The 19,354-nt window shown below is 69.1% G+C and overlaps 1 protein-coding gene across 1 annotated transcript in view; it reads left to right on the forward strand.

The window, feature by feature from the left end:
- ICAM5 (intercellular adhesion molecule 5) overlaps window positions 1–19,346 on the forward strand; it is a 45,988-nt gene extending 26,642 nt beyond the window's left edge. The window contains 11 exon segments of the mRNA XM_075917769.1: window positions 2,056–2,163; window positions 2,165–2,360; window positions 3,211–3,489; window positions 3,862–4,137; window positions 4,623–4,865; window positions 6,325–6,567; window positions 6,884–7,123; window positions 7,941–8,183; window positions 9,213–9,476; window positions 9,833–10,039; window positions 13,389–19,346. Coding sequence (XP_075773884.1) covers window positions 2,056–2,163; window positions 2,165–2,360; window positions 3,211–3,489; window positions 3,862–4,137; window positions 4,623–4,865; window positions 6,325–6,567; window positions 6,884–7,123; window positions 7,941–8,183; window positions 9,213–9,476; window positions 9,833–10,035 — 2,295 coding nt within the window. The 3' untranslated portion in view covers window positions 10,036–10,039; window positions 13,389–19,346.
- The last annotated feature ends 8 nt before the right edge of the window (window positions 19,347–19,354 follow it).

Genomic DNA, 19,354 nt, shown 5'->3' on the forward strand with positions numbered 1-19,354 from the left:
CAGTGGTGAGTGCGGGGGGGGGGAAGTGGGGTAGGAGGCAGTGTGGGCCAGTGGTGAGTGCGGGGGGGGTAGGTAGGGGGAGGCAGTGTGGGCCAGTGGTGAGTGCAGGGGGGGTAGGTGGGGGGAGGCAGTGTGGGCCAGTGGTGAGTGCAGGGGGGTAGGTAGGGGGAGGCAGTGTGGGCCAGTGGTGAGTGCAGGGGGGGTAGGTGGGGGGAGGCAGTGTGGGCCAGTGGTGAGTGCAGGGGGGGTAGGTGGGGTGGGAGGCAGTGTGGGCCAGTGGTGAGTGCGGGGGGGGGGGTAGGTGGGATAGGAGGCAGTGTGGGCCAGTGGTGAGTGCAGGGGGGGTAGGTGGGGTAGGAGGCAGCGTGGGCCAGTGGTGAGTGCGGGCGGGTAGGTGGGGGGAGGCAGTGTGGGCCAGTGGTGAGTGCAGGCGGGGTAGGTGGGGTGGGAGGCAGTGTGGGCCAGTGGTGAGTGCAGGGGGGGTAGGTGGGGTGGGAGGCAGTGTGGGCCAGTGGTGAGTGCAGGGGGGGGGTAGGTGGGGTAGGAGGCAGCGTGGGCCAGTGGTGAGTGCGGGGCGGGTAGGTGGGGGGAGGCAGTGTGGGCCAGTGGTGAGTGCAGGGGGGGTAGGTGAGGGTAGGCAGTGTGGGCCAGTGGTGAGTGCAGGGGGGGTAGGTGGGGGGAGGCAGTGTGCGCCAGTGGTGAGTGCAGGGGGGGTAGGCGGGGTGGGAGGCAGTGTGGGCCAGTGGTTAGAGGGGGGGGGAGGACTCTTGCGTTGTCCCCCTAGCACAGGGGGCAGGTGGTGACGGGGTCACTGGGCATCAGGACTCCTGGGTCCTATCCCCAGTTTTGGTTTCGGAGCCACTTGGGAGCGTAGGGCCGGCTCCGTCCTGCTCGGTGCCTCAGTTTCCCTGCCAGGAGACGGGAAGCGTTGCGTTCGTGTGCTCTGTGGCTCTCGGTGCGGGACGCTGGGCACCGGAGCCCAGCACGTGGGTCTGAAATGCCGGGAGACGCTGGCTTGACCCGGCCCAGGAGCCCCCCCAGTGCAGCCTGGAGGGTCCCTCTGGCTAAACCGCAGCCCCACGCGCCAGGACCTTGCTCGCCTGGGCCCAGGAGTCGGCTTTACCCAGGCCACTCCCACAAGTGACTCCCGGAGGGAGGCTGCTGGGGAGCTGGTTCCTCTGGGCCCAGACCCTCCCCCCAGGATGCTCAGGACTCAGTTTACCCTCCCCGCAGCACGGGCCCACTCGCTCTGCACTGATGGGACCCACCCCCCTCTGCTGGAGAGCAGGGGTGGGGAACCTAAGGCCGGATGCAGCCCCCAGCTTTCCTGGATCCAGCCCCTGAGCTCAGACCCCCAGCACTAGGGAGCCCGCGCTGATGCCCCAGCCCCTGGGCTCAGACCCCCAGCACTGGGGAGCCCGCGCTGACGCCCCAGCCCCTGGGCTCAGACCCCCAGCACTGGGGAGCCCGCGCTGACGCCCCAGCCCCTGGGCTCAGACCCCCAGCACTGGGGAGCCCGCGCTGACGCCCCAGTCCCTGGGCTCAGACCCCCAGCACTGGGGAGCCCGCGCTGACGCCCCAGTCCCTGGGCTCAGACCCCCAGCACTGGGGAGCCCACGCTGACGCCCCAGTCCCTGGGCTCAGACCCCCAGCACTGGGGAGCCCGTGCTGACGCCCCCAGCCCCTGGGCTCAGACCCCCAGCACTGGGGAGCCCGCGCTGACGCCCCAGCCCCTGACCCCAGAAATGTTCCCCAGCCCTGCCGAAGGGGTTGCCCGTGAGATGACTGTGCCCCGCATGAGCGTGTTACTTTGCAATCTGGGGCCCACACGCTGCCCCCTTTCCTCTGCCACAGGAGTGACCCATGGGGCTGGGACAAAGGTCCTCTGTCCCTCGGCCGGCACAGGGGGGGCAGGGGAATCAAGGCGGGGAAGGAAGGCAGCTCTGAGGAGCCATGGCCGAGTGGATCCCACCGCTGCCACCATGCTGGGTTCCCTCTCCACTGGCACGCCCTCAGCCTGCCTGTGTGTCTGTCGCTCCAGGGGTGCCGGAGCAGGTGGTGCTGGAGCCGCTGCCCGCGATGGAGCTGGGCCGGGCCTATAACCTGACGTGCCGGGTTCTGAACGTGGCTCCCGTCGGAAACCTCAGCGTGACCCTGCTCCAGGGGGGGCCGGGCCCTGCACACGGAGACCTTCCGGAACCACAGTGGGGCTGAACTCGACAACGTCACCGTGACCCACGAGATCAGCCCTGGGCGCTGGGACCACGGGCAGCAGGTCACCTGCCAGGCGAGCCTGGACCTGGCGCCGCGCGGGCCCCGGCTGCAGAGCAACTCCTCGGCGGCGGAGCTGCGGGTGTTCGGTGAGAGCCGCTTCCCTACCACCCGGCCCTCGGGCGTGTCCTCCTCTGGGGCCGACACTGGCCAGGAACAGGGACACGCGCCAGACCCCTGCCCCCGCCCTCCCCCGAGCCCCCAGCTGGCTGCCGGGCCTGAGGAATTATCATCCCGTTAGCGGGAGTCTATTAATAACTCTGTGACGAATCCCCCGGCCACCTCCTGCTTCTGGCTCTGAGCTCCGGGCGAGCCGCCACCGCTCGCTTCCCTCCCCCCTTCTCGCGGGGCGTTTTCAACCTGCCACCAACCCCTCGCCGGGCAGGACGGGGGAGCAGCCTGCGGTTCTTCCCGGGACTGGTCTCTCCCACTGGGGCAGGGCAGCCGGATGGGGAGGTGCGATAGGACAGTACCCGGAAGAAATGTCTCTGTGGGGTGGAGTGTGGGGAGCTCAGGGCAAGGTTGTTGGAGGGTGGTGGGCACAGGAGAGGGTTGTTGGGGGGTGCAGGGTTGTTGGGGGCGTGGGGGTGCAAGGAAGGGGTCGTTGGGGGTGGGGGCACGGGGCAGGGTTGTTGGGGGTGCAGGGTCGTTGGGGGTGGGGGCACAGCAGAGGTTGTTGGGGGTGCAGGGCAGGTGTTGGGGGATGGGGTGGGGGCACGGGGCAGGGTTGTTGGGGGTGCAGGGTTGCTGGGGGCGTGGGGTGCAAGGAAGGGGTCGTTGGGGGTGGGGGCACGGGGCAGGGTTGTTGGGGGGTGCAGGGTCGTTGGGGGTGGGGGCACAGCAGAGGTTGTTGGGGGTGCAGGGCAGGTGTTGGGGGTGGGGGTGGGGGTGCAGGGAACGCTGCTCTCACGCCCGTGATGGTTTTCTCGCCCGCTGCAGCTCTCCCCGCGGCGCCCTGGCTGGAGGCCCCCCCGCACGTGGAGGAGGGCGCCGAGGCGAGCGCCCACTGTGGGGTGGCCGGGATCTTCCCCGCGGCCGAGGCCCGGCTCAGCCTGACCTTGGGGGGCGAGCGGCTGGACCCCGCCCTCAGCACATCAGGGGACGCGGCCAGCGCCCAGGCCCCGCTCCCGTTCCCGGCCCCAGGGGGGTACGAGCTGAACTGCACCGTGGCCGTGGGGCCCCTGTCCCGATCCGCAGCGCGGCGCGTCCTGCTGTACCGTGAGTGCCGGGGCTGTGCCTGCTGACGGGGGCCGAGCTCAGCCGCTGGAGGGGGCGGGGGGCAGCCCCCTCTGCCCACAAGATCCCCGGGGCCAAGCCGGGTGTGGTGGAGGGGAAGTCGCGGCCCCTGTCCCCGGCTGGGCTCCCTGGGTCCCTGAACCCGCGATGGGCAGCGGCCCCCGACCAGCGCGCTGCCGGTAGCAGGGGCCCTGTCCCCGAAGCAGGCTGCAGGGGGGAGCCGTAGACTCCCAGCAGGCCCAGCCCTGCCTCCAGCATCTGAGCCGAGCCCCCGGCCCAGCCTTTCCCTCTGCCGAGGAGCCGCCGAGGGGCCCGTCGTGGGGCTCATGGCGGCTCTGCCTGGGTCTCCTGCAGGTTTCCCGCCGCCCGTCCTGGAGCTCGACCCGCCCCGGGCCCTGGTGAACGGGAACGTGAACGTCTCGTGCCGCGCCCCTGCCCCCCCGCCCCCTGGCCTCACGCTGCGCCTCCGGGACTCTGTGCACACCCTGGCTTCCGGGCCCCGGCCCCACCTGCAGCTCCGGCTGACGGCCCGCAAGGGAGACAACGGGAGGCGATTCACGTGCGAAGGGAGCTTCGCCCTCGGCGGCCAGTCCCTCGTGAAAACCACGTCGGCCCAGCTCACCGTGCTCTGTGAGTGGGGGGGGACGCAGCCTGCACACAGACCCCCCCCCCGCTCCTCGTGCTGTTATCGGCCCCGGGCACTGTCCTCGCGGGCGCATGAGCACCCAGCTGGGCGGGGCCCTGGGGCTGTCACCCTGGGCTCGCCTGACTCTAACCACTGCCCCACCCAGCCTCCTGCTGCTCCTCCCTCCGCCTGGCCTGGCCCCTTGCAGCCTGGGGAGTGGCTGTGAAATGCGGCCCCGCCCCTCGCCATCCCGGGCCCTCGTTAGCACAGAGAGATGCTGCCAGCCACGCCCGTCTGCAGCCAGCACGGAGAGGCACCGAGCGGAGCCGGGCGCTGCCCGCGGGACCCCTGGGGGGGGGGAGCCGGGACTCCTGGGTTCTACGCCGAGGGGAGTGGGGGCTGGGGCCACGCCCCACCCAGCCCTCACTGGACACATGGAGCCGGGGGAGTTTTAGCCCTTCCCACGCCAGCCACGTGCTCGCTGTTCCAGACAAGCCGACGCTGGCTGAGCCCGGCTGCCCGAGTCGCCGGACCTGGCTGGAGGGGAGCCTGCAGCAGCTGGCCTGCGAAGCGGACGGAAACCCCCCGCCCGAGGTCTCCTGCAGCAAGGACGGGCGGGTGGACGAAGCGGGCGGCCTGTGGAACGTCACCAGGGGCCAGGCGGGCGTCTACCTCTGCCGCGCCACCAACGTGCATGGGCAGGACAGCAGGAACGTGACCGTCCTCGTGGAGTGTGAGGGCAGGGCGCAGCCCCGGGACCGTACAGCTGGGCTGCCAGGGCGTGGCTGGGTGGGGTGTGGCCCCAGGACCACACAGCTGGGCTGCCAGGGCGTGGCTGGGTGGGGCGTGGCCCCAGGACCACACAGCTGGGCTGCCGGAGCGTGGCTGGGTGGGAAGTGGCGCTAGGATCACACAGCTGGGCTGCCGGGGCGTGGCTGGGTGGGGCGTGGCCCGGGGCACAGAGCTGGGCTGCCGGGGCGTGGCTGGGTGGGGCGTGGCCCGGGGCACAGAGCTGGGCTGCCGGGGCGTGGCTGGGTGGGGTGTGGCCCCAGGACCACACAGCTGGGCTGTCGGGGCATGGCTGGGTGGGGTGTGGCCCCAGGACCACACAGCTGGGCTGCCGGGGCGTGGCTGGGTGGGGCGTGGCCCGGGGCACAGAGCTGGGCTGCCAGGGCGTGGCTGGGTGGGGAGTGGCCCCAGGACCACACAGCTGGGCTGCCGGGGCGTGGCTGGGTGGGGCGTGGCCCAGGGCACAGAGCTGGGCTGCCGGGGCGTGGCTGGGTGGGGCGTGGCCCGGGGCACAGAGCTGGGCTGCCGGGGCGTGGCTGGGTGGGGCGTGGCCCGGGGCACAGAGCTGGGCTGCCGGGGCGTGGCTGGGTGGGGCGTGGCCCGGGGCACAGAGCTGGGCTGCCGGGGCGTGGCTGGGTGGGGCGTGGCCCGGGGCACAGAGCTGGGCTGCCGGGGCGTGGCTGGGTGGGGCGTGGCCCGGGGCACAGAGCTGGGCTGCCGGGGCGTGGCTGGGTGGGGCGTGGCCCGGGGCACAGAGCTGGGATGCCGGGGCGTGGCTGGGTGGGGCGTGGCCCGGGGCACAGAGCTGGGATGCCGGGGCGTGGCTGGGTGGGGCGTGGCCCGGGGCACAGAGCTGGGCTGCCGGGGCGTGGCTGGGTGGGGTATGGCCCAGGGCACAGAGCTGGGCTGCCGGGACGTGGCTGGGTGGGACGTGGCCCAGGGCACAGAGCTGGGCTGCCGGGGCCTGGCTGGGTGGGGCGTGGCCCGGGGCACAGAGCTGGGCTGCCGGGGCGTGGCTGGGTGGGGCGTGGCCCGGGGCACAGAGCTGGGCTGCCGGGGCGTGGCTGGGTGGGACGTGGCCCAGGGCACAGAGCTGGGCTGCCGGGGCGTGGCTGGGTGGGGCGTGGCCCGGGACACAGAGCTGGGCTGCCGGGGCGTGGCTGGGTGGGACGTGGCCCTAGGGCACAGAGCTGGGCTGCCGGGGCCTGGCTACGTGTGGCCCCAGGCCCCCCCCGACGGCTTCTCCCTGCCGGAGGGGAGCTTGCTGAGTCTCAGCCCCGTTGCTTGCTAACAAGCACCTGCTCCCCACCCCGGCAGAGGGGCCAGGCTCTGAACGGGGCCCCGCCCGGCTGTGGTGCCGGAGTCGCCCCTTTGCAAGCAGGGTCTGGCTCCACGTCTTGCAGATGGGCCGGAAATGGACGAAGCCGGCTGCGCCCGGACCCAGACCTGGGTGGAGGGGACGGAGCAAACCTTGGCCTGCCGGGCGCGGGGGCACCCAGCCCCGGTCGTGGCGTGCACGAGGGACGGGGTGTCGCTCAGCGTGGGGGTGCCGTGCCGGGCGGCCCGAGAGCACGCTGGGACCTATCGCTGCACCGCCACCAACGCCCGTGGCTCGGCCAGCCGGGAGGTGACGGTCCAGGTGGAGTGTAAGTCCCAGGGGCGGGTGGGGCCAGGCAGGGCGGGGCAGGTGGGGCGGGCGGGCCCGGGCAGGGTTCTGGGGGGGTCACGTCGTGCAGGGGCCGACGGCTTCGCTCCCAGGGCTCGAGGGACAAGGCGCCGAGGGGTTCTCGGCCCAGGGTCTCGGAGCCACTTTTGGACGAAGTCCAGGAGGCTCCGGGCTCTGCTGCGCCCCGACGACGGGGAGGCCCACGCGCGGGCTCTGGCTCGTGAGCAGGTCCCCGGGCAGCGCCGGCAGCGGTTTCTCCGGAGCCGGGTCCCAGCCCCCGCCCGCCTGCCTTGCAGATAAGCCGGCGATGGACGAGACCGGCTGCCCCAGCGCCTGGACCTGGCTCAAGGGGACGCCGCAGACCTTCTCCTGCTCCGCCAGCGGCCTGCCAGCGCCAGCGGTCGTGTGCACGAAGGAGGGGACCTCGCACCGCCTGGGCCAGGGGCCGGGCCTCGCCGCCCCCCCGGGCACCTACCAGTGCAACGCCACCAACCCGCACGGCTGGGCCCGCAAGAACGTCACCATCACCCTGGAATGTGAGCTGCAGCCTGACGGCAGAACCGGCCCTGCACCCCCGGGCCCCCGAGGGCCGGTCCAGTCTCCATGCTGCCCCCCCCCGCCCCCCCGCTTGGGGCTGGGATCCGGGGTGTTGCTGGAGCTGCCCTTTGCAGACTGGCCCCGGATCAGGCTCAGCTGGAGTCTCGGGTCCAGTTCCGGGCGCCACGTTCCAGGAGGGGAATCGGGTCCGGAGAGGAGCAGCGAGCATGACGGGCGGGCGAGAAAGCAGGGCCGGGGGGAGCTGGCAGGAACTGGGCTGTTCACTTTGGGACGGGGCAGGCCGAGGGGACAGGACAGCAGCTTTCCAGCACCTAGAAGGGGGTCGCAAGGGGAGGGGGATTGTTCCCCTTGGCCTCTGAGGACAGGCCAAGCCGCAATGGGCTTAAACTGCAGCCAGGGGGGCTCGGGGCATTGGGGAAAGCTCCCTGCCTGCCGAGGTGCTTGAGCGCTGGAATCCGTTGCCGGGGGCTTGCGGCTCCGTCCCGGGGGACGTTTCAGAGCAGGCCGGGCACACACCTGCCAGGGAGCCGAGAGGGAGACGGGCCGGGATGCCTCGCGAGGTCCCTGCCAGCTGGGACTTTCCCAGCAGCCTGCGCACGGCGAGTCCTGCTCCTCCCGGCCCTGCGCCTTGTCCGGGCGCGGCAGCCTGGGCCGTGCTGGGAGCTTGGTGCGAGGGCCGGGCCCTGCCCGCGAGCCAGCGGCCCCTCCCCGGACACCAGCCTCTGCGCCTGGCGGAGGGGGAGCCGCCGGGTTGCTCGTGGCGGTGACGAGCCGGCCCCTGTTCTCTGCTTGCAGCCAAGCCCGAGTTGAGCGAGGCCGGCTGCCCCGGGAACCAGACGTGGCTGGAGGGGACCCTGCGCTCGCTGGCCTGCGCGGCCGACGGGGTCCCCGCCCCCCGCGTGCCCTGCACCAAGGAGGGAGCCGCTCACGAGTTCGGGGGCGAGCGGAACGTGAGCAGGAGCGACTCCGGCACCTACTGGTGCACGGCCAGCAACCGCCACGGGGCCGCCAGGCGGGCGGTCAGCGTGCGGGTGGAATGTGAGTCCCAGGTGCCCCGCCCTGCGTGCCAGACTGATGGGGGCCCGCGGGCGGCCAGGCCCTGCTCCCCGCCGCTGCCATGCAGAACCGGGGCAGGGCGCCGGCCCATGGGGGCACATCGGACACGGCAGCGGCCCCTTCCGGCCCTGGGAGCCGTGCGTCTGGCGCCCACGCCACACCCCGAAGGGCCTGAAGCCACTTTTCATGTTGCACTTAGCACGCTGTTACGGTCCAGCCTACGGGCACCAGCCCTGGAGCAGGACTCCACGTTCTAGGCGCTTCCATCAGGGTCCCACAGGGCCTGCCCTCATGGCTCTGCTCAGCGTGTTGTGATCTCTGCTGCCCTGCAGGCCTGCGCCCCCTCCCCCTTCAAAGCTCGGGGAAGTGTCTGGCACCTGGGGGAGCTGCTCCCTTTGGGGAGCAAAGAGCAAATCACTGGCCAGCCCCTGTTCTGCCGGGCGAGGGGCCCAGTGGCAGGGAGGGGGACACGCTGAGCTGCTTGGATGTTGCTCAGCAGAGAGCTCCCAGAGCTACTCATGATGCCGCTCCCAGTGGCAGGGGGAGATCTCGGAGAGACTCCCCAGAAGCGCAGGGAGCAACTCCCGCAACACAGCACTGCGGGGTGCTCGCCCACGATCCACTGCTCTGTGTGGCCGTGTGGCTGTGTGATGTCGACAACCAGAGGCAGAAGAACCTTCGCCTGTCGACAGCACTGAGCCCCATTTTGTGAGCGGGGACATTGAGGCCCAGAGCGATGGGGTGACAGGCCCAAGGTCACACAGGGCTGTCAGCGGCAGAGCCAGGGTTTCACGCCAGGGCGCTGCCCTGCTGCTGAGCTGAGGGAGGCTCTTGTGCCTGGGGGACAGGGGGTTCGGGGCTGGGTGAGCAAGGGAGCAGTGAGGGCGGTAGGAGGGCACAGTGGTTAGTGCGCTAACCTATCCTGGTACGGCCTACCCCGTCTCTGGGTGCCCCTCTGCCCAGGCCAGGGTTGGGGGGCGCCGGCTGCTCAGCGTGGCCTCTGCTCTCCAGACAGGCCCGTCATCGTGCTCCTGGCCGCCAGCCCCTCGGCCGCCGTCGCCCACCGCGCCAACTTCAGCGTCAGCTGCCGGGCCGAGGGCTCCCCGGCGCCCGCCTACCGCTGGGCCCTGCCCCCCGCCCCCAACCTGCGCTACTCGGCCGACAACAGCACCGTGAGCGTGGCAGGCGCCGGCCCACGCAACAGCGGCCGCTACCAGTGCGTGGCCGCCAACGCCCACGGGCAGCACCAAGGCCAGCTCCACATCCAGGTGGCAGGTGCGGGGGGGGACCCTCATTTCCCACAGACGCCCTGGGGGTCCCTCAGCCTCCCGCCCAGCCCGGGGGGCCGAGTCCCCTGCCTTGCCCTGCACAGCCGGGGATGGAGCGATCGCCTCCTGCCCCCCAGCCAGGTCTGCTGCCTTCGTACCAGGGTGGGGGGCACTGGGGCTGGCACAGAGAGGGGTGGCCTGGCAGCCGGGGCCGTGCGGCGTGTTCCCTGCCCCGTTAGCGGCCTGCCGAGTGACCATGGGCAGCCCCAGTCCGTGACTCAGTTTCCCTGCGACCGTGGGCCGCCTGCTCTGTCTAGCTGGAAGCTGTCGGGCAGGGACCTGACCCGCGTCTCCTCCCTGCAGATCACAGACTCCTGGTGGCCACCCTGCCGGCGGTCGCGGCCCTGCTGCTGCTGGGGGGGGCGGCCGGGCTCGCCTACTACCTCAAATCCACCGCCTGCAAGCGGGGCGAGTACAACGTGCAGGACGCCGAGAGCTCCGCCAAAGCCGCCTGCCTCGCCCAGGAGCCCGCCGGCCTCCACCGGGTGCAGCTCCCCCAGCCCTGAGCCGGTAGGTCCCCGCGCCCGGCCCCGGGCCTTGTGCTTTTGCTCCAGCCCGGGAAGCTGGTGTCTTGCCTGGAGCGGCCTGTCCCGGCTTTGGGAGCTGGCTGGACGGGGGGACGCGGGGGTGAGAAGGGGCCTGCGGCCGCTGGGATCTGAATTTCTAGGCCCTGGGTCCAGCCTGGGGGTGGCCGGAGTCACCAACCCCCCCCCCGGCTGATCGATCTGGGGCCTGGGGAGGTGAAGGGGCTGCATCCCGGGGGGGTGGGGATGGGTCAGGCTGCCCCCCCCATGGGTCAGCTGGGGCCCGGCGGGGCTGGAAACCGCGCTGAGACCCAGCACACTCATCTCACGGCCAGCCAGCGCGCTCACAGCGGGTGCAGGGCAGGGGGCGACCGTCGCCAGGCCCCAAGGACGGGCAGAGCCCCCCGTATGCCCCCCGCAGGCTCCACTCAGCCCCCCGGGCGCCGGGCTTGGCGCGGGGACGTTCTGCCCACGCTGGCCTGGCAGGGGGAGCTGCCAACGCCAGCTGGGCTGGTGGCCGGGGGCAGAGCAGCAGCCCCCAAGCTCCCCCTCCCGAGAGCCAGATGCCCCAGGAACCCTGCACCAGCCGGGCAAAAAGTGCCCCCTCCCCCCCCCGCAGGGCCTGTGCAGGCAGCTCCAGCCAGCAGCCGGGGGGAGCAGGGGGCTGCGCCCTCAGGCAGATCACGGCCGGTGCAGCGCCCCCGCGACAGCCTGACACCGAGCGGCAGAGAACAACAGAGCCGGCTGCTTCCTCCCACGGCCTGGCACGGGGGCGCCACGTGCTGCTGTGAGCCCTGCCGTGCGGGCTCCGTGGCGCTGCTCTCGGCTTCGGCCAGCCGCTTGGCCTGGGCAGAGCCCCACGCAAACAGCTGCTCCCGGGGCCGCTGCTGCGCACAGCCCGGTACCAAGCGGGTCTCCACGGGCGCCGGGGTGGGGCGCGGCCCTGCCGTGCGAGGCGCTGTCCCTGGTCAAGGCGCTCCGCTCCCCGCCCGTCGTGCACCCACCGACTCCAACCCGCTCCCCGCCCGCTCCTCACCCGTCGTGCACCCACCGACTCCCACCCGCTCCCCGCCCGTCGTGCACTCACCGACTCCCACCCGCTCCCCGCCCGTCGTGCACTCACCGACTCCCACCCGCTCCCCGCCCGTCGTGCACTCACCGACTCCCACCCGCTCCCTGCCCATCGTGCACCGACTCCCACCCGCTCCCCGCCCGTCGTGCACCGACTCCCACCCGCTCCCTGCCTGTCGTGCACCCACCGACTCCCACCCGCTCCCCGCCCGTCGTGCACCGACTCCCACCCGCTCCCTGCCTGTCGTGCACCCACCGACTCCCACCCGCTCCCCGCCCGTCGTGCACCGACTCCCACCCGCTCCCTGCCTGTCGTGCACCCACCGACTCCCACCCGCTCCCCGCCCGTCGTGCACCGACTCCCACCTGCTCCCTGCCCGTCGTGCACCCACCGACTCCCACCCGCTCCCCACCTGTCGTGCACCCACCAACTCCCACCCGCTCATGCACTCACTGACTCAGACCTACTCTCCGCCTGCTCCTCGCCCGTCGTGCACTCACCGTCTCTCACCCGCTCTCCGCTCGTCGTGCACTGACTCCAACCCGCTCCCTGCCCGTTGTGCACCAACTCGCACCCGCTCCCCGCCCGTCGTGCACTCACCGACTCCTACCTGCTCCCCGCCCGTCGTGCACCAACTCGCACCCGCTCCCCGCCCATCGTGCACTCACCGACTCCCACCCGCTCCCCGCCTATCGTGCACCGACTCCCACCTGCTCCCTGCCCGTCGTGCACCGACTCTGCCCCGCACCCCGCCCGTCGTGCACTCACTACAGCAAGGGGTGGGAGTAGGCAGGGCGCTTTAAGCCACCTTCGCACTCCCTGGTTTCCACCCTAGGGGGTGAGTCCCACTCGTGTCCTGTGCCCCCCACAGCCCCTGGGGCGCTGAAAGTGGCTGTGATGGCTCAGTGGGGGGGGCCCTTCTGGCCCCTCTGCACCAGCTGGGACCCCTGCCGGGGGGGGGTCCAAAGGCCTTTTCCAAGCCTTGGAAGCCCCTTTGTGCAGGGCCTGGGCACTCCAGAGCCCCCGGCTGTGGGTCAGCAGCTGCCTGGGGCTGCGCGGAGGGCGTTCAGGGGGTGATGAACGGGCTCTTCTCCCAGCCAGCTGCAGATTGCGTCAGCGAAGGAGCCGGCTCTTAGCACCGCCAGCTCCTCGGGGAAGGGGCTTTTCGTGCCCCCCCGGCCCCGCGAGCCAGCCCTGGAATTAGTGGGCACAACGTGCCAGGAAGGACTCCTCCCCTCCCGGCAGCGTGCGGAGGGGCTGGCTGGGGACGCTGGCTTTTAAATACAAAGCAAAGCAGCTCCTGGTTCCCCAGGCCGCCCCCGCACACCCTGCAGGGCCACGTGACTCGCCAGGAACACGGCCTCGCGGCAGCAGGCGCACAATGGGGAAGCTTTGACACCAGAGCCGTTGCTACAACGCAAAGACTGAAGGCACCACCATGGAGCCTGCTCCGCACGGCTGCCGCCTGTGTCATTGCACGGCTGTGCCACGACTGTGCACTGGAGTCCAGCAGCCGTGCGAGCGGGGCCCCGAGTCCAGCGGCCGTGCGAGCGGGGCCCCGAGTCCAACGGCCGTGCGAGCGGGGCCCCGAGTCCAGCGGCCGTGCGAGCGGGGCCCCGAGTCCAGCGGCCGTGCGAGCGGGGCCCCGAGTCCAGCGGCCGTGCGAGTGGGGCCCCGAGTCCAGCGGCCGTGCGAGCGGGGCCCCGAGTCCAGCAGCCGTGCGAGTGGGGCTCTGAGCTCCAGCACTTTCTCTTTGGGCACTTGGCTGGGCCTGGCCATGTCTTCGCTAGGGCCCGCTGGATTCTGCGCCGGGATGTCAGGGCACATGGGCTTTTCACCCGGGGCTCATCTGCACCAGGGCTGCAGGCAGGGCAGGTTCCCCTTGCAGGGCCAGGGAACGATTCTGTAACTGCCCCGCAGCAGTGATGGGGGCGAGGCTCGGCCGAGACACGGCGCCCGGGACACGGCCTGCGCCAGCCCCGGGCCAGGCAGCACAGTCGGGCCACGGCGCCCCCGGCCAGTGGTGCTGCCGTCTGTCGTGTTACAGCAGCGCCCAGCCTGGGGCTCGGTGCCACCCGCGGGCCGGGACTTGGCCCCGAAGCCTTGGCCAGCACATGGGGCCTAAGCCCCCAAGGGACCGCGGGACCCCGGCGCAGCCGCGCGGAGTCCGGCTGGGGCCCCCGGGCGTGTTTGTAAAATCCGCGTCGCCAGAGGCATCAGCCCGCGCTCGCTGCCAGCTAAATCGCTTCGCCCCCAACCGCAGGTGCCCCAGGACGCCGCGTGGCTCCAGCCGATCCGGATTAACGACCCTCTGAGACGTTGCCCTGCCCTGCGGCTGCGGCGCCCGTGGAGAGTGGCCCTGGGGCGCGTTTCATGGCCCAGCCCTGGACCTGGCGACGGGCCCGCGAGGCACCTGCTCAGCTTCCTACGCCCACGTGGCTCAAAAGGGACTTGCAGACACTAGGGACGCAGCACAGCCTGGGAATCGGGCTCTGCCGCCTGCCTGCAGGGGGCCTGGCTGTGCCTCAGTTTCCCCACCACCTGTGCCCTGCTGTGCAACGCACGCTGGGGAGGAGAAGTGCTGACCATGCGTGGCTGAGCCGGAGGCGGGTGGGGGCCTGCTCGTGTGCTGATGGTTAAGCACGGCGGGGGGGGAGGGGCTGTGCCCTGTCACTAGGCTGGGGGGGGGGGCTACTGAGATGGGGGCGGGGCAGCCCCTTGCTGCACCACCAGGCTGGGAAGGGCTTTCTGGCTGTTCCTACAACCCATCCTGGACAGGGTCCCCCTCTCACCGGCCACAGCGCCCCCACCTGGTGTGTGCTGCTGTGTCCACGAGGCCTGGGTGTGAAACCAGAGCGCCCCCCACGTAGCCCCATTGTGGGCCCCCCTCTTAGCGGAGGTTTGGGGCCCTGGGCTCTGCCCTGCAGAGGCAGCAGCATTTGGTTACTGGGCCCCACAAGGCCCAGCTGATTTACGGGTGGGGGAGTCTCCCCTCCCCCCGTACATGGGCCTGGGTGACCCTGCGACGGCGCGTCGGGTCCCCCAATCCTGCAGCTCCGGAGCAGCCAGAACAGGCTCTGCCGGCCCGTAGAACAGGGGGGTCATTGCTGCTCCAGGGCACAGCCCAGCACAGACGTGACGTGGCCACAGGAGTCAGGGCCAGGCAGCCTCAGACCCCTCGGGGCAGGGTCCATCCCCCCCGGACCCTCAGCCCCCAGCCAGCAACTGCCCCTTCCCCCGGAACCAGGTGTTTGTCGGGGGGGGGGCCTGTTCTCTGCCCAGGCGGCCCAGGTGTCTGGGCCAATGCACAGGTGGGGGGTCGGTGGGAATCGCAGCCCAGCGCAGGGGGACCCGGGTCCCAGAGCAGACAGCCCCCCCGTGCCACAGACCCGTCCCCAGGCCCCTGCGTTCCAAGCAGGGCGTGTGGCCAGATGAACTCGTTGCATTTAACGACTGCGGCCGCCCCCGGGTTCGCACACGTGGCAAGGCCGGGCCCCTCGGCCTGGGCTGAAAGCCGGGATGCCCAGTGTCCAGCCCCCCCGCAGCCTTCGTGGCATTTCCCCCCCGCGGCGCGTCAGCCCCACTTCCCAGGCAGAGGGACGGGCCGGCCCCGGGCCAAGGGCTCTGTCAGCGCCCAGGTGGGGCCAACGCAAGAGATTCCTCCGCCTCGGCCCAGGAGGGAGCCGACTGCAGCCTGGCTCCCCCGCCCCCTCCCCGGGGGTTCGCCGCGAGTGGGGCCGTTTGCACGCGGAGGTTTTCACAGGCCGGAGCCGACGAGCCCCTCGGAACAGGCTGGGCCCTGGGCCTGACTTGGGGGGGGGGGTTTCCTGTAGACACGTCACCAGCCTGCCCTGGGGACCCCGAACGTTCCAGCCCCCCGGGGCCGTTCCTGCCCTGCAGTGCGACTGTATCGACTTCCAGCCTCGCGCCGCGGGATCAGCGCCTGCTCACGGCCTCGCTGTGGGACAGAGCCACCGCCCGGCCCCTGCACGGCCCCGCAGCCACAGGCCTCGGGGGCAGGGCTAGTGAGCTAACAAGCACACATGGGGCGCGCAGGGCGGGGTCCCTCCCCTGGGTTCCTAGCTCCCTGGGGGGGATACTCCCCTCCAACAGCTGTTCAGCCGCCTGGGCGCAGGCTCCCCGGCGCACGGTAGGATGGGAAAGGTTTTGCTGCACGGGGAGAAAACGGCCTTTTGCCAAAACCACAAAATCTTCCCTGGAAAACGGTTTTGTTCAAATCTCCGGTTTCCCAGCGGAAAATGGAAACGCCAGAAAGTTCCGGGTGTGGAAACCAACCGTGTCAATGGATTTCAGTCGTGCTGCAGTGTCTGGGGGGGTCCCTCTATGCCCCCCACGGGCCCATGCAGGCGCCAGCAAGCCAGCAGCCCTGGTGCGGTCACGCCCCGGCGGGACGCTGGGCGCTGGGCCAGGGGACGTGGATGTTGCTGAAATGATCACGCATGGAAATCCCATGCTCACAGCAGAGCGTCTGCCCCTTTGCAGCCGCTTGTTCCCTTCCAACTGGCCTACACGAGTCCCAGGGGGTCCTCTTGGGGCCCCGGCCCGAGGAGTAGCCAGCGAGTCCCCGTAACCGCCCAGGGCTCCGACCCGCTGGGCTTCGCAGGCTCCTCGCGACCTTCCGCCCTACAGCGCGGCCTGGAGGGGCTCGGGGAATCTCGGATTTGCCTTGCGGGCGCACTCGCCCTCCCCTCCCCTGGACGAAAGCGGCCCCTGCCTAGGGGGGCGGGACCGATCGAACCCCGGTCTCCGAAGGGCACCGAGCCCGATGGCCAAGTCCGTCTGCGGCCGGATTCGCCTGAGTCCCCGCCCCAGGCGCCGAGCCCGATGGCCAAGTCCGACTGCGGCCGGATTCGCCTGAGTCCCCGCCCCAGGCACCGAGCCCGATCGCCAAGTCCGTCTGCGGCCGGATTCGCCTGAGTCCCCGCCCCAGGCGCCGAGCCCCTTGGAAACCAAGTCGCTTGTTTTGGTGCCTCATGGAAGCCAAGTTCTCTTGACGATTCAGCCCTGATCCTAGACCTGTGGGACCTCACCAAGTCCAGGGCCCAGCACCGTCTCCCTGCCTGACGGGTGCCTACCCAGCCTGCTCTTCCATCTCCCCAGCGACGGAGACCCCGCGACCGCCCCAGCAATTCACTCCCAACGCTGCGGGATGCTGGACCCTTGAGCTCTGCCAAGCTCACTCCTCAAGCACAGACTAGCGGAGCTGCCTGGACGCCCAGGCAATGTCGGTGCCAGGCAGAAACCGGAGAAACCCCCTCGCCCAGCCCCGGCCGGCCCCACAGCAAGAGCCGCGGAACAGAGGTCAAAGGCATCGTTGCCATTAGAGCGAGGGAAAGACGCGGGGGGGGGAGGTCACTTTTCTCCTGCACCTGCCTGACCCAAGGGGATTATTAGAATTACTTGCCAGCCAGCTGCTGCCAGGGTGGGTGCCGGTACCACGCTGCCTGCGCCCTGCAACGTGGGCATGGAAAGGCCAACACACCAGGCAGGACTAAAAGACAAGCTGCTAGAGTGTGACAAAGAACCAGAGCTCCCTGGCAGCGCTCCCTCCACCGTTCCACCCGGGCGCAGAATAACTTTTGTTTTGTGCACGGAGGCATGTGCAGAGGTGCACCAGCTGCCGAAACAGGCTGCCGGCTGTGGGTGCTCTGCCACTCAGCTGGGTGGCACTGGAATCTCTCCAGGGTGGGTGCCCAAGCGCCCATTTACAGGGAACTCTGCCCCTCACCCCTACCCCCTGTGGCATGGCAGAAAGGGGGCCTGGGACATGCGTTCCCTTGGGGCCGCCTTCCCTGTCAGGAGAGACTCCGACGCCTCGCAGCTGATTAGCAGAGCGCCCGCAGCCCGAGTCTGTAGTGGTGGTGCACATGCCTTGGTGCACACAACAACATGTATTCCACGTGCGGATGGAAAACATTGGAGGGGAGTTACAACCTCCCCTAAGAAACCATGACACCCTGGACTCACTGTCCTGCTGGCTCAGGGCCCGGCCCGGCCTGGCCGGCACTTCTCAATCGCGCCAGCCCAGCACCCGAGCTGTGCCTTGGATAGAGTCAGGCCAAGCCCCAACGCTTCCCTGCCTCCTAGCAGGGGCAGCGCCACCCAGTGGCTGAAATGAGAAGGAATAAACAGGAATCCCATGACTGGACGGGACCCAAGGGCCATCGAGGGCAGAGACTTGGCTCCTAGATCGGCCAGTGCCCGAGGCCGCACAGAAGGGGAGAGTGGCCCCGGAGCAGCTCTAGGGTACTCTGATCCCCTCACCCCATAGCAGATCTCATGCTGGTTAGATGGGCTTGAATCCTGAAGCACAAGGAAATCTGTAAACTAACTTCGGAGAACCCTGGCTACTCTTGAGAGCCAGATCCATTTCAAACTCCCCTTTGAATCTTACTAATTGTTTTTGCCCGCCCTGACTCCCAGCGGCAGTGAGTCCCACAGATTAACCACTCAGGTTGTGAAAAAGCATTAGCTTCTGTGGGTTTCGAGGTGGCCATCTTTTAAATGAAGGTCCCCTGGCCCTGGTGTTACAAGGCGAGGGAGAACAGACCCCCTCGCTCTCTTTTCTCTACCCCGGTGTCGGTTTTGTGGGCCGGTCTCTCACGTCCCCACTTCACCAGCTTCCCAGGGAGCAGGCTTGCAAGGGCATGTCGAGACTGGGGAGCTAAGCTCCAGGTTTTGAAATGCCCTGGTCGCGTGGACATAGCCTGAGCATTCCCCCTCTTTTCATCGGGGACAAAAATGGACCAGTCCTGTCCCTGGCGTTTTGTGGTTGGGAGAACTCACCAGCAGATTAAACCAAGCCCAGAGTCGCTGTCCGGAGACAGGCAAAGAATGCTAAGAAAGGCTTCTCTGGTAACAACTAGCGCGGCCAACCCCAGCACAACTGAAGTCCCCGAATTCGGCCCCTGGTATGGCAAAAATACTGACTTTTAAGCACACGCCTAAGCGCAGTGTTGTACGGGGATGGGATTGGTCATAAGAAGCAGCTAAGCCCCTAAATCACTTAGGCCTTCCTCCTCTCAAGTGTTCAGGCATCTAACACCCCTTGATTTCAAGGGTCTTTTTGCCACTTGTAAGCCGCTTAGACAGCACCTGGAATGGATCGAAGCAGCTGTGAATAAGGGCAGCCTGGCTCTAGATCTCCGGAGAGAAACCAGCAGGTCATCGAAACTCAAAAGGGGCGCACACGGAGCACAGTCTTTCTGCACACGCAAGTATGAGAAGCCGATTTTATTCGACAGTGCAACCAGGATACTCACAAACACAAGCCAAACCCCCACAGCACCCGATCCCCTGAAACCGAATCTCTTCCCCACATGGTCGCCACACTTCAGTGCTCGAAAGTGTGGGCTAGAAAGGAGAAACCAGGGCCATTTCCCCCAAATCCACAGCCTGCCACAGAAGCACGTGTGTGGGGCCAGACCGCCACCCTGCAAACACACCGCTATTGATGGACACGTATCAGTCTCTCTAGAGAACAGTTTGGTGCCGTTATGCCCCACAGGTACGACTTTAAGTAACAAACTAACGGAGAAGTGAAACGCAGAACAAGCTCCTGAAGGAGAGAACATCTCTAGTCCAAAAGTGCAACCCTAACTCCCCTCGGTGCAACCGAACACTGGCGGCTCCGTCGTAATTATCCCTCACTCACTAACTAACTAACTAACTCCCTATGGTTTCCTTTGTGTTCAATTAGCAAATATAAAACCTTCCCTCTGGGCCCTGTGTGTTTACAAGTGCTGCTTAGTGGCCTTGCTGGAAAGCCGTCAGCCCTGCAGCGGGAAGGGGGCAGGACCCAGCACGGATCCCAAACACTCTTCCTCCGTCAAGGCTTCGTTTCAGCTGGGGCTCTTTTAAGCACGCTTGAATCTACCTGCTCGGTGCAGGCGCGAGGTGGTGTCTGCATGGAGCTAGTATTTTTTCCTCCTCAACATCTTGTCTTTTTCCTCTAACAGCCAGAGTTACCTCGGCTTTCTCTGGATTCGGTATTTGCCCCGTATAAAGGGGCACCGAAAGGAGGCATCCGGCAGCCCCCCCACGTTAGACCCAGAGCGTGTCACTGTTGGCAGGGCCCCCCAGAGCAGCCCCCAACACTCCCAAGCACTGCTAGCCCAGCCAGTGAGGAGCAAGCTTCCCGTTCAAAGCCTCATTCCCCCCTCGCCCCAGCTGGGCACCAGTGTTCTGGGGTCACTCCGGCCCCTCGCG

The sequence above is a fragment of the Pelodiscus sinensis genome, unplaced genomic scaffold, assembly GCF_049634645.1.
Source record: "Pelodiscus sinensis isolate JC-2024 unplaced genomic scaffold, ASM4963464v1 ctg101, whole genome shotgun sequence".
Taxonomy (NCBI): Eukaryota; Metazoa; Chordata; order Testudines; family Trionychidae; genus Pelodiscus; species Pelodiscus sinensis.